Source organism: Muscardinus avellanarius (genome assembly GCF_963383645.1).
Source record: "Muscardinus avellanarius genome assembly, chromosome: 4".
Lineage (NCBI taxonomy): Eukaryota > Metazoa > Chordata > Mammalia > Rodentia > Gliridae > Muscardinus > Muscardinus avellanarius.
In genome coordinates, this window is record NC_137789.1 from 79053033 (window position 1) to 79068888 (window position 15856).

The 15856-nt window shown below is 35.3% G+C and overlaps 1 protein-coding gene across 3 annotated transcripts in view; it reads right to left on the reverse strand.

The window, feature by feature from the left end:
* The window catches only part of UBXN2B (UBX domain protein 2B), a gene marked incomplete at both ends in the record, with an annotated part of 28544 nt that extends 13029 nt beyond the window's left edge, over positions 1 to 15515 (reverse strand). For all 3 annotated transcript variants that reach the window (XM_080693875.1, XM_080693874.1, XM_080693876.1), the window contains 3 exons: positions 2850 to 3000; positions 10595 to 10698; positions 15435 to 15515. In XM_080693875.1, the coding sequence (XP_080550001.1) occupies positions 2850 to 3000; positions 10595 to 10698; positions 15435 to 15515 (336 nt within the window). The remainder of the gene's footprint in view (positions 1 to 2849; positions 3001 to 10594; positions 10699 to 15434) is intronic.
* Positions 15516 to 15856: the final 341 nt, after the last annotated feature.

The following is a 15856-nucleotide window of genomic DNA, read 5'->3' on the forward strand; positions in this document are numbered from 1 at the left end:
ACTTTATTTTGAAACAGGGTCTCAATGAATTGCAAAGGGCCTCACTAAGTAGCTGAGGCCCTCCATACTCCTGTCTCAGCCTCCAAATGCTGGGATTATAAACCTGTGCCAACACGCCCAGCTCCCTGTCTTATTTTTTTATTCTTTAGTTTTGAAACAAGGTATCACTAAGTTATGAAGTGCCTCATTAAGTAGCTGAAACTGGCTGAGTAACTGTGATCATCCTGTCTCATCCTGCCAAGTACTGGGATTACAAGGGTGCACCACCACGCCCGGCTTATGAATGAACTTTTATCACTCTTCCCCCCCCCCCATGGATGAAATCATATCAATTCCACATTTTTCTCTTGGAACTGGAGAAGTTGGAAGAACTAAAATTACCTTAAGCCTTGGCTGAAAGAGAATTTCAAGCTGCTGCTAAATAATGAGGATTAACATTTAAATTTCATTCAGAATTGTACTTCTCAATAATGGATACTAAAATTATCAGAAACACTTTTTCAAAAGACACATGTCTAGGCACAACTCAAATCTATGAAGCCATAAATTACTGAGGCCATAGGTAGTTTGGAAAACCTCCCCACATGATTTTGATGGGAGAATTAGAGACAGAGAAATGCTGACTGCGAGAATATATGCACAAAAAGATGCTTGAAATCTTCGATATACCAATATAATATCAGTTGATATAGTTGTAAAAGCTACAGAAAGATTTCATAGAAATTGAAGAACGTACAAAAACAATGAAATGGAAGGAGATCCTTTTCAACAAATGATGCCAAAGCAAGCAGTCATCAAACTATTCGCAAGAAAAAAGAAAAATAAAAAAAAGAATTTTGATGTAAACTTAGCACCTTATAAAAATTAATTCAAAGTGGGTCATATATTTAAATACAGAATGTGAAATTATAAAATAGAGAAAATCCTTAGAATCTACCACTAGACAAGAAATTATTACACAAGACACCAAAAGCATGATCCATAAAAGAAAAAGAAAGATAAATTGGACTTTATAAAATTTAGAATTTATGCTCTGCAAAATACTCTACAAAGGGGATGAAAATAGAAATCATAGTCTGGGAGAAATATCTGCCAACCATATATATGATAAAGGAACCATACTGATTAGAAATAGAAGGAATTCTCAAGTCAACAGTAGCAGAAGAAAACAACTCAATTAGAAAATAGGCAGAGCAAGGCAAATGGCATTTGCCTGAAGTGCCAGGTACTTGGGATGATAAGAAAGAAGAATTGGGGGAGCCTAAGAGTTTTGAGACCTTTTTGGACACACAAAAACTAAAATAACTAGGGCAAAAGTTGTGACGAAACATTTCACTTAAAAAGATAATAGAGATAATGACAAATGAAGAGGTAGTTAATATCACTCGACATTAGAAAAGTATAAATTAACACCATTAATAACTTGGAAAATGCAAATTGAAACCAATGTGTTATACATATATCATATATGTATCAAAATGGCTAAAATTAAAAATAGTGATAATACCAAATGTTGACAATGATGTGGAGAAACTGGATCTCATACACCATAAGAAAGTAAAAGAGTACAACCACTCTGGAAAGTAGTTTTTTTATAAAACTAAATGTACACTTACATACAATTCAGCAATGGCACTCCTGGGGATTTATCCTAAGAGAAACAAAAACTTCTTATCTTTATAAAACCTACAAATGATCACTTGCAGCAACTTTACTTTTAATAGGCAAAAATTGAAAACAACTCAAATGTGCCTCAACAGATAAATAGTTAAGAAAACTCTGGTATAGCTACATCATGAAATGCTACTCAGGAAAAAAAAAAAAAAAGGACACAATTAAAGGGCAATTTTGTCAGTGAAAAACGGTATTCCCCAAAGGTCACATACTAGATGATTACATTTTCAGAACACTCTCAACATTACAAAATTATAGAGATGGAAAACAGATTAGTGGTGGATAGTGGTTAGGGATGGTGGGTATAGCTGTAAAAAGGTAGACATAAGGAAGAGCTTTGTAACCATGAAATACTATCTTGAATAAATACTATCTTGAATAAATTGGTGATTACACAAATCCATACCTGAGACACAGAACTATATATACTTTGTACCAGGAGAAAATCCCAGCTTTGATATTATACTATAATCATGCAAAAATAACACCATACAGGGAAACTGCACAAAAATATGTAGGACTTCTCTGTATTTTTGTTACAAATTCCTTTGAATTTAAAAGTTAGAATGTAAAAAATTAAATAGGTATATAAGAAACTGCCCCAATTTTCCCATCATTAGTAGGTCAGAATCTCAAAAAAAAAGACAATGAGTATTTTAAGCAAATAATATAATTTGAAAAACAGTGTTTGCAAATAATATAATAAATAATGTAATTCCAATACTGGGAGGTGAGACAAGAGGACTGCCGATTCAAGGACAGCCTCAGCAACTTAGTTGAAGACACCCTCAGCAAATGAGTTGAGACCCCGTTTCAAAATAAAAAAAATTTAGCCGGGTGTGGTGGCGCACACTTGCAATCCCCACTTGGGAGGCGGAGACAGGAGGATCCCGCAGGTTTGAAGCCAGCCGCGCTGGCTTAAAAGAACCTGTTTCCAAATAAAAATATAAAATAGGTCTGGAAGTGTAGCCCGGAGGTAGAAGGGCTTCCAGGAACCCCAGTATCACCAAAAATAAAATAAATAAATAAATAAATAAAAATAAATAATTTAAGAAGTAGGGCTGGGGTGTATTACAGAAGTGGAATATCACAGGATTCAATCCCCAGTACCAGAAGACAAAACAAATAAAACAACAGAGATCAAAGAAATCGTATAGCTTTAAATGAGAGCTGACCTTAGTCTTGTCATCACTGGAAGATCTTGTGGCTTCACTCAGAGGAACGGCTCCATGTTCTTTTGCTTCTTTGAAAAGTTCATTCACAATTTTCCCAGTTGAAGGTCGAACTATATGTAACCCACTGTATTCATGTTCACCTGAATAAAACCTTTAAACATAGTTTATGAACAAAAACTTAGAGTATCTCATAGTAAGTCACATAATTTCATAAAATAATTTTTATTTAGAAAGACACTTTCCTGGCTTTTGTGGAAATACTTCATTTCTAAAACGTAATCAAGGAGAAGATCTCATAGGAGCCAGCTCACTATGTTCTTACCACTGGCCGATTGTGACAGTGAGCTCGGCCTCCGGCGTGGTCACTGGCTTACCCACTTTCCGCCTCAGTCCTGGGAAACCGTTGGGCAAATGCTGTGAGGTAAAGTGCCCCTGGGTTCATCCATCCCCAGTAAGAAAAAAAGGGTCACAGTTTTCTGGCACGGATTATGCAGTTGTTGTTAGTTGTATTCCTAACATTTATACTCAAAAAATATAACGTGCTCTCTTTTTAAAATGTAATTTTCTAAGTTTAAAAATACTTGTACAGATTTCTACATACTAGTTTATATTCAGGACCAGCAATCTTGCTAAAAATACTTTTAAATCAAGACTAGAGTTTTTTGAAGTTTTCTTTGTGTGTAATTGTGGCATTGCAAACGATAAATTAAATTTTTTCTAATTTCTATGCTTTTTCTTTCCTCATTGTGTTAAATTAAAATTTCTAGTTTATATAGGGGTTAACTTTGTGTATTCCTGTTTTCAGAAAAAAATCTTTTACTGGTCAGTGTGATTTTCACTGTAAGTTTTAAAAAATTAATTTAATCCCTTTAGTTTCAGCATGCTGTGTTTTTTAAAACTATGAATGTTGTGATTTTTTGCTTTATATATTTAAAAGTCATGTTATCAAATTTACCCCAGAGAATAGAATTACAATCTTTACTTATTATAGTTTAATATGGATTATACTTTTAATATTAAAGATCATAAAAAAGGAACTTAAAACATTTGAAATAAATTTAATTAGTGGTATTATTCACTGTAAACATAGTTGAAAGCAAATGCACAATTATATTACATGCCTATTACATATTTATTTCTCTTATCTAGATTTTGTGTTACCTTTTAAATTCTGTAAAGTCAAAAATCACATTTTTACATCCCTAGCAAAATTCAGAACTGAAACAGGGCTGAAATGATTGCATGAATAAATTAATAGAAATATAATAGCTATTCTTTATGAGATAGTCATTATTTACAAAAAAAGAAAATAGTGATACTTTTACTCAAGTAAGAAAAAATATAGATGAAATTAAACTATTTATTGTTTTCATGAGTTGTTTTAAAACTTATAATTCTATTTTTACCTGGATTTCTTTCTGGTTCTCTCAAGCTGCTCAGAGAATTAATGTTTTAAATATCAGGTCGTTTTTTTTTTTCTTACTTTAGTAAAATTTTTCAGAATAGATTTTAATGTTTAATTATTTCAATTCGGTAATGATGTGATTACTTTCTCTATTAAGTAAAAGGTATTTCTATTGAGTGTCAATTCATATAGAACTGCTCATAAGAATAGGAGAATCATTTTATGAACATGTCATTTTTAGCAATTAAAAGTAAATACAAATTGCCGAAGACTGCATTCTCCTTTGCCAGTCTCTTTCTTTAGTTCCCAATGATTATCCAAATTCTTAAATCCATCACTTGGGTTCATACATCCCAAGTAATTAATTTTCTTAGTTTTCAAGGCTTTCACAATAGGGCTGTATCAAGGACTCCTTGCATAATATGGTGGCCCCGGGCAAAATATAAATCCTCGTACTCAAAATTTATTAAGCATCATAAGACAGAACAGCAAAGCATTAAGTACCAGGTCCTACATAATGTGGGGTCTGATGTGACAATGCAGGTCACTTCCTCATGAAAACTATTCTGGCTGTACCCTCACTTATCCAACCTTATTTTGGTTCAATGTTCTTTGCCATTGATCTACTATAGTTCTGCTGGTTCCTTTTCTGATTTCTCTTGCCATTTTTTTTTTTTTTATATTCTCTTCTGTGCCTCTTTGTATCTGAAATGTTGTCCCTTGTGTTCTGTGCTTATCTAGACTCCAATAACATTTTAAGGGTCAACTCTATGCTCAGATCTTAAATATTTTATCTCATTTAATTCTTAAAATAGTACTACTATATCATGATTTGTAGAAGGTATTTAAGTTTTGTTTGTGATACAGGATTTTTGTGGGTGAGTATGTTAAAGCAGGTGCTGGATGGTATTTTGGAGTGTTATCTGTAGATTATATACCTCCTCTTGTAAACTGAAAGTACAGACCACATTATGTCGAGAATTTTAGATAAGGAAAATATATTGATTTAAAACAAGATGCATTAACTGTTTAATTTCTACTACTGCTCGAGGAGGTAGACATGAAAATAAGCACTGTTTTCTGTACCAAACTGTCGGGGCCCACTCGGCTGGACCAAGATGGCACCCAGGCTTGTTGCCAGCGTGGATTCAAGATGGCGCCTAGGCTTGCAGCCAAGTCATGAGACTCACAAGATGGACGTCTCCTTGAGCATGCGCAGTGTGCCATGCTACGTGCCTGCAGAATGATCAGTGACGCAAAGCCTCATGCTGCCACCAGCCTGCCTATTAAAAGTCAGAAGTGTGCATGCCCTAGCTGTGGAAGCTTGGGGTTGGTAGGGAATAGAAGGAGGGATTATGATGCTGATATATATTGTGCTTGTTGTACGCATTGTTGGACATATTAAAGACATATTCAGAGATATTATGAAGAAGAATTAAGGATCCATTAAAGAAGAATTCATATTTCAGCTGAAGAGGTGTCTGTGTCGTTCTCTAAGCCCCTGCGGGTCGGAGTCTTAGGGGACGATACCAAACAAATCAGTAAAAATACAATAAAACTGGGAAATGTTGATAATTGAACATAAAAGCAAAAGAACTAGGTGTGTGCTTATTAGAAAATATCATACTTAATTCTTTTCCTATTTGTATTCCTTTGATTTCTTTCTCTTGCCTTATTGCTCTGCTTAGAGTCTCAAGTACTATTTTGAAAAGGAGTAATAATAGTAGGCACCCTTGTCCTTGAAATTATCTCTATCTGCAGAGGACATGATTCTATACTTAGAAGACCCAATAAATTCAACCAAAAGACTTTAGAACTGATGAACAAAGTATCTGGCTACAAAATCAATCTGAAAAACAAAACAAAACAAAAAATCAGAAGATTTCTAATGGAAGCTGCAAATCCACTGAAAAAGAAATCCAGAAGATATTTCCACTCACATTAACGTCAAAAACAATAAAATAAAGCCAGGCATGGTGGCCCACGCTTGTAATCCCAGTACCTGGGAGGCTGAGACAGGAGGATCACAGGTTCACAGACAGCCTCAGCTACTACCTAGTAGGTCCTTTGCAACTCAGTGAGACCCTGTTTCAAAATCAGGAATAAAACATAGGGCTGGGGGTATAGCTTGGAGTAGAATGCCCCTAGGTTTCATCCCCACCCCCCAAAAAAATACAATAAAATACTTAGAAATAAATCTAACTAAGAAGGCAAAAGATGGCTATGCTGGAAATTGTAAAACACTATAGAAAGAAACTGAAGATCTTAGAAGGTGGAAGGATTTCACACGCTCTTGGATAGGCAAAATAAATATCATCAAAATGGCCATCCTTCCAAAAATGATTTACAGATTCAAGCAATCCCTTAAAAAATCATGGTCATTTTTCACAGATCTAGAAAAATCAGTCCTTAAATTCATCTGGAACAACATAAGACCCAGAATAGCCAAAATGGTCTCAGCAATATGAATCAAGCAGGAAACATAACAATACTTGACTTTAAACTATATTATAGAACCACAGTAATAAAAACAGAATGGCACTGGCACAAAAGCAGACACATAGACAAATGAAGCAAAATAGAAGATTCAAAAACAAATCCACATACAGCCAATTGATTTTTGATGAAGAGGCCAAAAACATACACTGCAAAAAAATAGCCTCTTCAACAAACAGTGTTGGCAAAACTGGTTATCCACATGTACAAAAATGGAAATAAACCCACTTTCTCACCCTACACAAGAGTCAATTCAAGATGAATCAAAGACCTGGAAATCAGACCAGAGATTTTACAGTTACTTGAATAGGGCATAAGACCGACATTCCAACATAAAGGCACATGTAAAAATTTCCTCAATAAGACTTCAAAGGCACAAGAAATTAAAATAAGGATTAATATGTGGGATTGGATTAAACTGAAAAGCTTCTGTGTAGCAAAGGAAACTATGAAGAATCTTAAAAAAGAGCCAACAGAATGAAAGAAATTCTTTGCCCACTATTTTTCTGACAAAGTAGTGATATACAGAAAATACAAAGAACTCAAGAAGCAAAATGCCAAAAAACCACCCAATCGAAAAATGGGAAAGTGATCTAAATAGACATTTCACGAAAGAAAAAAATACAATGGCCAATAGGTACATGAAAAAATGTTCAAGATCATTATAATCAGGGAGATGCAAATCAAAACAAGTCTGAGATTTTACTAATACCAATGAGAGTGGCAATCATTAAAAATACAAACAATAGTAAGTGCTGATGAGGATGTGAAGAAGAATTCTTGATACACTGTTAGTGGGATTGTAAATTAGTACATCTACTTTGGAAAATAGTATGGAGGGTCCTTAAAAGAATGGGAATGAACCTTCCTTATGACCCAGCTATACCACTCCTGGGTATCTACCCAAATGTATTGAAACCAAGCTACCATAGTAATGAATGCAGATCTATGTTTACAGCTTCACAATTCATAATTGCCAAACTATGAAACCAGCTGAGATGTCCATCAACAAATGAATGGATTAAAAATTATGGGATATATAAATAATAGAATTCTACTCAGCCATAAATAAGAACAACATTACATCACTTGCAGGGAAATGAGTTGAACTGGGGAATATTATGCTAAATGAGATTAATTAGTCACAAAAAGTCAAGACTTGGATGTTTTACTTCATATGAAGAAACTGGGAGACAGGAAGGACTTCAGACAAAGGAAGAGAAACCTTACTAAACAGAGATACCCCTAACTGAGGGAGATGGGAGGAGAGAGGAAGACTTATAAAGAGAAACACTTCAGTGGACATAATGTACATATACAAACTTATTAAAGCCAATCACTATGCTGAACATGGGAAGGTGGGAAAGGAGAGGAAGTGGGGTGGGAACCAGGGGAGTGCTCATCAAATACTGTGTGCATGTATGTCTGAACCACTCTGAATTTCATCAAGATGTATGATTACAATGTACCAAAAAAAGAAATAAAAAAAAGAAAATAGCATACTTAGAAAAAAGACTGTCAATAATTTGTTATACACTGTATATTATGTGATTAAACAGAGTTTAATTCTCAATATCTTTTAAGAAAGTTTATCCTTTTGGATATATAATAACCTTAGAAATCAAATCTGACTCACAAAGTCCTAAAAACTGCATTATTAGATGGGTATGGCGGTATACACATGTAATCCCAGTACTTGAGAAGCTGAGACAGGAGGATAACAGGTTTGTGGCCAGCCTCAGCTACTTAGTGAGGCCCTCTGCAACCTGTTTAAAAACAAAACAAAACAAACAGGGCTGGGTATGTAGCTCAGAGATAGAATCCTCCTGAATTCAATCCCTAGTACCACAAAACAACAACAAAAACAAAAATACACCAAAAAATGAGTTATTGTCTGGGGGATGTGCAGTGTATTCCTAGCATGTGGAGGCCTTGAGTTCAATTCCAAGCATCAAAGAAGAAAACAAAAACAGAGTACATTATCAAATGAAGGCAATTAATAAACTGCTTCAGATAAATAAAAAAGTAATACTATCCACATGTAAATGTCTTAAGAATTATATACAGATAGCAAAGAAAATATTAATATACTAATCTTATTATAAGAACTCAACTATTTTAATTTGCTACATCCATAACAAATTAAGTCATTCAATAATGTGCTCAAACTAGGAACAAAGGCCAAATAATGAATGAGTAAAACTTAGGCACACACAGACATATTTAATACTTTCAAACCTTGAGAAAACATATAATTAAAGCAGCTAAAATACATTATGTGTATATATGTATATGTATATATACATATATATGTGTGTGTATATATGCATATGTATGTAACAAGTATTACATGAAAAAATAAGGTATTCAAACCATGCCAAGATACCAACCAGCTGATTGATTACAAAGGAAAACCTGTGCCTTACAATGGTAAGATGTGGTAGTTAGCACCTTAACTAAGTGAATATGTCACCAATAGCAGAAACACCTGAAATTATATGGCTCCTGAGGTAATGTATCTAGTACTCTTGACAAAAATGTTAAATAATAATCTACTCATGAAGCAGCAGTCATCCAGAATATGGAACATTTTATAAGACATTTGGCCTAGACCCTTCAAAAAAGACAACACAATAAAGTTTAGATTATGTGTAGGTGAGCTAAAAACAATAAAAAGGTGAGGAGAACGATCTGGGACCAATTGAACTCAAAGCATGGTACTGGGTTGGATCCTAATCACAAGAAAAGAATATGGAGACATCTGACTATACACTATACTATTAAATCATGTCATGGATTCACTATTAAGGTATTAAGGTATAAATGTTACCAAGGTTACAAAGGTGTATGTGTCTTTATTCTTAAACTATGCACGCTACAATATCAAGAGATGAAATGTCAGTATAGCTACAATTTTCTTTCCAATAATTGAGTAACAAAGGAGAGTGAGTGTGCCTCAGCACAATGTCATGACACATTTACAGTGGGTGAATACCTGTGGAGCACATACAGTGCTTGCTCACTATACTAACCTTTTGATTTTCTATGAGTTTATAAATTTTCAAAATAAATTTGAGAAATTACAAATATTTATAGGTCCAGAAAGACATGTCATTTTTTATCTCCCCTACAGAAAAAATGTGTAGTGAACAACAAAATTAAAAAAAAGCAATTTCTAGTGAATTTTTCAACATTTGATAAAATTATAAGAATGTGATATAATTAGAAAATTCAAATTTCTACCCAGGGATGAGACTGGGAGTACTGAAAAGGTATTAATGAAAATATGATGGCAATAAAATATACTTGGTTCTTGTCTCTTACATCTCCATGGCTGATTGTTCTTATAGTTCAGGGATTTTAACAGCAGCAAATACTATATGCAAAAGGTCTATTTATGACTAGGGATTGTATAAAAGCACAGGCAGATTTCAGAAGTTATAGATTCTTAAATGGAGGACAAAAGAGGCAGAGAGTTCCACGGATGAGCCATAAAAAATAAACTCTTAAAAACATCTGACAAAATTCCACATGAATGTTGCTTTGGAAGGACAGGGCCTGCAGCTTTTATCAGATCCTCAGTAAGTCCTATGACTCAAAAAATATTAAAGAACCACTGTGTCAGGAAAAAATAGCATTCAAAACAGAATTCATATATTATCTCTTATAATATCAAATACTTAGGGCAATTTTCTAAAAATTTTTTAGTGTTTTCATTATAAAAATTTTAGAAATAGTACCTAACGGTATGTAAAAAATTATAGTTTAAAATTTTTTCAAGGCCATTTAAACTAATTTCGGATTGTGAATTAAAAGGGATTATAACTTTTAAAACAAAACTCACCGTTGAGGGGGTGTTCGTGGGCTCTTGAAAACTGCAGCTTTAGGTTCATCAGACTTGGAAGACTTACATTTCACTTCGTCCTCGTATAATTCTGCCAAGGCCAACTGCACAGTAATAGGATTGTTATGAAGTATAACAAGAGAAATAAACTCTACAACTTATTGGTAGAATAGTAACTTGAAATGGAGTGTTTAAAATTTTTCATGAAAAAAATAAAAAGAGGTTGTTTCTTCAAAAGATGATCCCTTCTGGAATCTCACTGCATGTCTCACTATGTAGAACCAACATGTCATGTAAGGGCAACTTTAAGTTGTAATGAATGTTTACTTTAAATAACTATTCAATAGTTTCAAAAAGCATTACATAACAAACCATTTTCATATTCAGACTTATATAATTCTCTAATTTTTTTTAAGAACACTTTTCTTTCTTTTTTTTTTTTTTAGGCACAGAGATTTATTTAGGGAAGCAAGAGTACACATTCTAAAGAGATACAGGCTATCTCCTGAGTGAAGGCTTAAGAATTCTTGAACTTCTTTCATCACATTTCATAAAATAAATTCATTCATAGCTTCTTTCAAAATTGAAGCACATAAAATAATTTAAAGTGTTGTTTAAAAATCTACCAGACAGGCCAGGCGTGGTGGCGCACGCTTGTAATCCCCGCGCTTGAGAGGCGGAGACAGGAGGATGGCGCAGGTTCGAAGCCAGCCCTGCTGGCTTAAGAGACCCTGTTTCCAAATTTTAAAAAGTATAAAAATTGGTTTGGGAGTGTAGCCCGGGGGTAGAAGGACTTCCAGGAACCCCAATACCACCAAAAAACAAATCAAAACAAAACACTACCAGGCAAAAATTTCATCAAGTTTGTCAAAATGAGTTTCAAAAAAAATATGAAAATGAATTATACATATGATCTATCTACCATTTAGGAAGTAATATTACCAAATTATACTTTATATATAGCTATATATCTTTGAAGTAAAATTATATTTGTTTTTTAAATGAAAATTTAAAATAGCAATACAAATACTTTATTATAGTTTAAGGTATTTTCCCCCACCTGACATTTGGACAATAACTCAGAAATTTCCTTTAATACCTCTTGTAGCTATTCAATTAAAATTGGCAGGATCCTAGTCTTTGAGATATTTTAGTTTTGGTTTAAAACAGAAAACCTAACAAGACAGAGACACTGGTTGTTTTGAAAGCACCGGTGATACAAAAACTATTTCCATGGATTCTCTCCTCAGTAAGAAAAGAGGAATGAGAGCTGAGGCGGATTCTATTTAGAATTTGTAAAATATACATACAAGAAGATAGAAATGAAAGGCTCTTTTTTTCCTAATTATTTTTATCCTCATTCCACAGCACCCTCTCAAACATACTACTTCTTATATATTTCTAACATGGCAACTTTTCTAGAAATCCAAATCATATATTGCTTTGTAATCTTAACTGAATTCAGATCTTGAGAACTTACTTTATGATCTTGTACAAATTATTTAACTTCTTTGAGCCTTAGTTCTCACATCTTTAAATGTCTATAAAAAGTCTTGTTAGAAGGATTAAATAACATATGTAAAGCACAAAGGATTGTGGCTTCAGCCTTACAAGATATTATTCTAAAAAATGTTGAATACTGATTATATCAGTCATTCTTTTCTCCCAAGATTTCTTTACTGTCAGCCATGTTATCCCTGTATATCCTCATGGTTCTTTACTACCCTGGAAGAAACTCAACAGAATGGGAGAGGAAAAGAAACTGATGAGTTGAGTCTAAAGTTTTCAGCAATTTACCTCCCTGAAATTCCTTCAAATTCGTATTGTTCTATTTTATGGATTTCCTCCTGAGCCAATTATATTATTTCATTTCTATGAATTACTATTATTACTATCCTCAACAATGGGGATGTTGTCTGACCTTTCAAAGGCCCATTTAAGACAGACTACAAAATGTTCTCTAATTTTCTTAACTAAGTATCTTTATTTTCTAAATGATCACAGCATATATGCTATTCCCCTAAATGACATTTATACTAAGGATCATATTGTCATTACAGGTTAAGCATTGCTTATTTTAAAGTTTAAGATTTTGAATATTTGCATAGAATCTAAAAATGCCAAATCCCAAATGTTCCCAAATCCACAAATTCATGTGCTCAAAACATTTAGGATTCTGGAGCATTTTAGATTTAAAATTTTCAGATTAGGGATGCTTAACCTGTGTTTGTCTACTTTTGCTATTTATATCCCCCCTACTATATTTTAAGTTTCCCAAATTGTTTTTAATATAGCACTTAAATATTACATTTACTACAACAAATTATATTTGTAAGTAAGATTTTTCTTACTGACCTACCTACCTAAGTAGGTAAAAAATGAAAAGTAGTCCTTATCTTTCAATTTATGATGGAAATGAAGGCATTTTCACAATTAGCAATATCTATCAGAATATCTCAAATCATCAATCATACATTAATCCACTGAATTAAATCTGTAAATAATTTGTTAAAAATACTTAGTGGTCACTAATCAAGCAATTCTCACTTTGCAAACACAAAAAAGAAAACGACTTAGAGAAAGGATATTAAATAATAGAGTTTAGACTTTAATGGCATTAGTAGACTAGTGAAATTTATAGCACATCTGCTTAGCAAAAGACTGAGCCAGGTAAATATAGAAACTGTGCACAGGCCTTATATAGACACTATTTAATCTTAAAGCATTACCACTACTGTTGTGAATATAGAATATATCCTGGGAAAGCTCATGTGTTGGCAATGCAAAAATGTTCAGGTGAAATAATTGAATCAGGGCTTTAATTTCATCAGTGGATAAATTCACTGATAGATTAATAATCTGAATGGATTTACTGGGTGGTTCTAAAGGGTGTAACTGGAGGAGGTGGGTCACTGGGGGTGTGGCCTTGGAGTACATCCATCCCAGGATGCTTCCTTTCTTGCTCTGCTTCCTGGGTACCCTGAGATCAGCAGCTGTTCTTAGTCACACCATGACAATATTTTTCTGCACTGGCGCCAACTGAGGAGCTGAAACTACTGTAAGCATGAGCCAAATAGAAGGTTCCTCCTCCAAGTTGTCCTTGTCAGGTATTTTGGAGATGGCCACAAAAAGGGGACTAACACAACCACTATCACCTTCAGTTTACAAATGAAGACACTAGGACCAGAGAGGTTAAGACATTTATATTAAATTCAGATAATTACCAAGTGGCAGGACCAAGATGCAAACCAAATTTGATCTGGTCATGAAGCCATTTTTTTTTTTACCCCAACACCCCATGCTGCTTCTCAGGTTCATAATTGAATTTAGCTTACCCCCTTTAAAAAAAGAAAAGCTACCTTATTTAAAAAAAAAAAAGCTGGGGTAGATAATAACCTCTTATTCCTTGATTTTATTTACTACTGAGTCAGTTGACTATGGGTATTAGACTATCATTGAATTCATTTCCTAAACTTAAACTGATCTCTCCATTCTCCGAATTCTTCACTTTATACACTGTTTCTTTTGGCACTCAATGATACTTCCTCTTAAAATGTTATGCTGAATGTACTGCATTCTATTTCTTCAAAAATGCATGACGGTGTCTAATGGGTGAAATGCTTTTTACACCTCTGTACCACTAACAGGGAAGTCCTCAGACCAATTAAACTTAATAGTACACCTGTCAAAGCCAAAACAAAACAAAACAAAACAAAAACAAAAAAACAACCAAAAACAATCCACCACTGGGGAAGCTCCTCTAACCAGAGCAGGTTGGGATAGCCCCAAGTAACAATGTGAACTGACAGAATTCATAGACATGAAGCCCAGAAAACAACTTAATTGACTACAGCGTGGTCAGTGGACCAGTCAATTGGTTATGGCTTACCATAGTAACTAGCTGTAGGTCTACCTGTAACCAACCAAAGCTGTTACAGGGTTTATACTTTTCGTATTGGTTTGGGCCCAATCTAGATGCCCTGTTTAAATGTGACATCCTATGAACTTTAAGTTGTCAGCAGTATCTAGCACCAACTATGGGTTAGATGTCCTATTTTTCAACCCATTCTCCAGAGTTTTAGCAGTAAGTTGCATGCAGGCAGGCAATATGTTTGTTCAAAATAGAATGAAGGGGGTGCCTATAAATAGAACTCTTCTGCCAAGGTTTGTAGATTCAGCTTCATTTATTTTAAACTATAGTTCTTTTGAAGAAATGCTTACTTGTTGAATTTTATCAGATATTCTATAAGGAGGCAAAAACAAAACAAAACAAAAAAAGCCTAATATGAGCAAAGTGCTGTTAGCATCTGATAAATAGGATGTGGTGAACTGGTACTTAGCTAACTAATGTCAGTATCCTGCAACAAAGTTTTATTTCCCCGTTTCTTATATGCATTATTTATGAAATACCTTTACAACCAGGTATATGATTGTAGGATGAACTGAGCTTAAAGCTACTTGACAGAAAGTAACGATTTTTATATATAAGAAATCAAGTCAGAAACAGCATCTAAGATAACAGAGAGCAAACCAGTACAAGGCAGTACTTTCCCAGGGGTCGCTTATCTATCCCTGGTCACGGTAAATCTCTACAATCTCCTACAGAAAGCATCAGCGAATGTGCCCCCTGCCCGCCAACTGCCACTGCAATCCAGCAGCTGCGTCTGCACAGGACTTGGGGCAAGAGGGCGACCAGGCAGGGGCCGTTTCCTAGTCCGCGGTGAGCAGGCAGCCTCCCCGGAACCCAGAGGGGCGGGTCGCAGGGAGGGTCCGAAGGGATCCAAGGCGGCCTCGGAGCCGCTCCCGCCCGCCCAGCTCCGGCCTCGGCAGCTCGCCGCACCTGCAAGTCCCGCGCGCTGGGTGGCCGCGGCCTGGAGGACCTCCTCTCGGGCTGCTCCGGTTCCGCGCCGCCCTCCGCCATCTTCCGCCAGCTTGCGGCGCCCGCCGCAGACGTGCTGCCCGTGACTTCCGGGGGTTGCCTAGCAACTGCGGGAAGGGGCGGAGCTACGCACCGAACCCCTCGGGAGGGCGCAGAGCCGGAGAGATGCGCGTGCGCTCCGCTCTCCGAGCCGCGAGTCCCGCCTCCTTAGGTGCCCGCCCACTTGTCAGGTAAGTTTCTTTCCATAAAGGAAATTGCCCAGAACCCAACTCTTGTGTTAACCCTGCCACACGCTTGGGGGCGCTGTTGATTGTCCTGGAGGCCAGCGTTGATTTGCAAATTAACAATGGAAATCTCCTGTAGATGTCCAGATGAACGCTGCA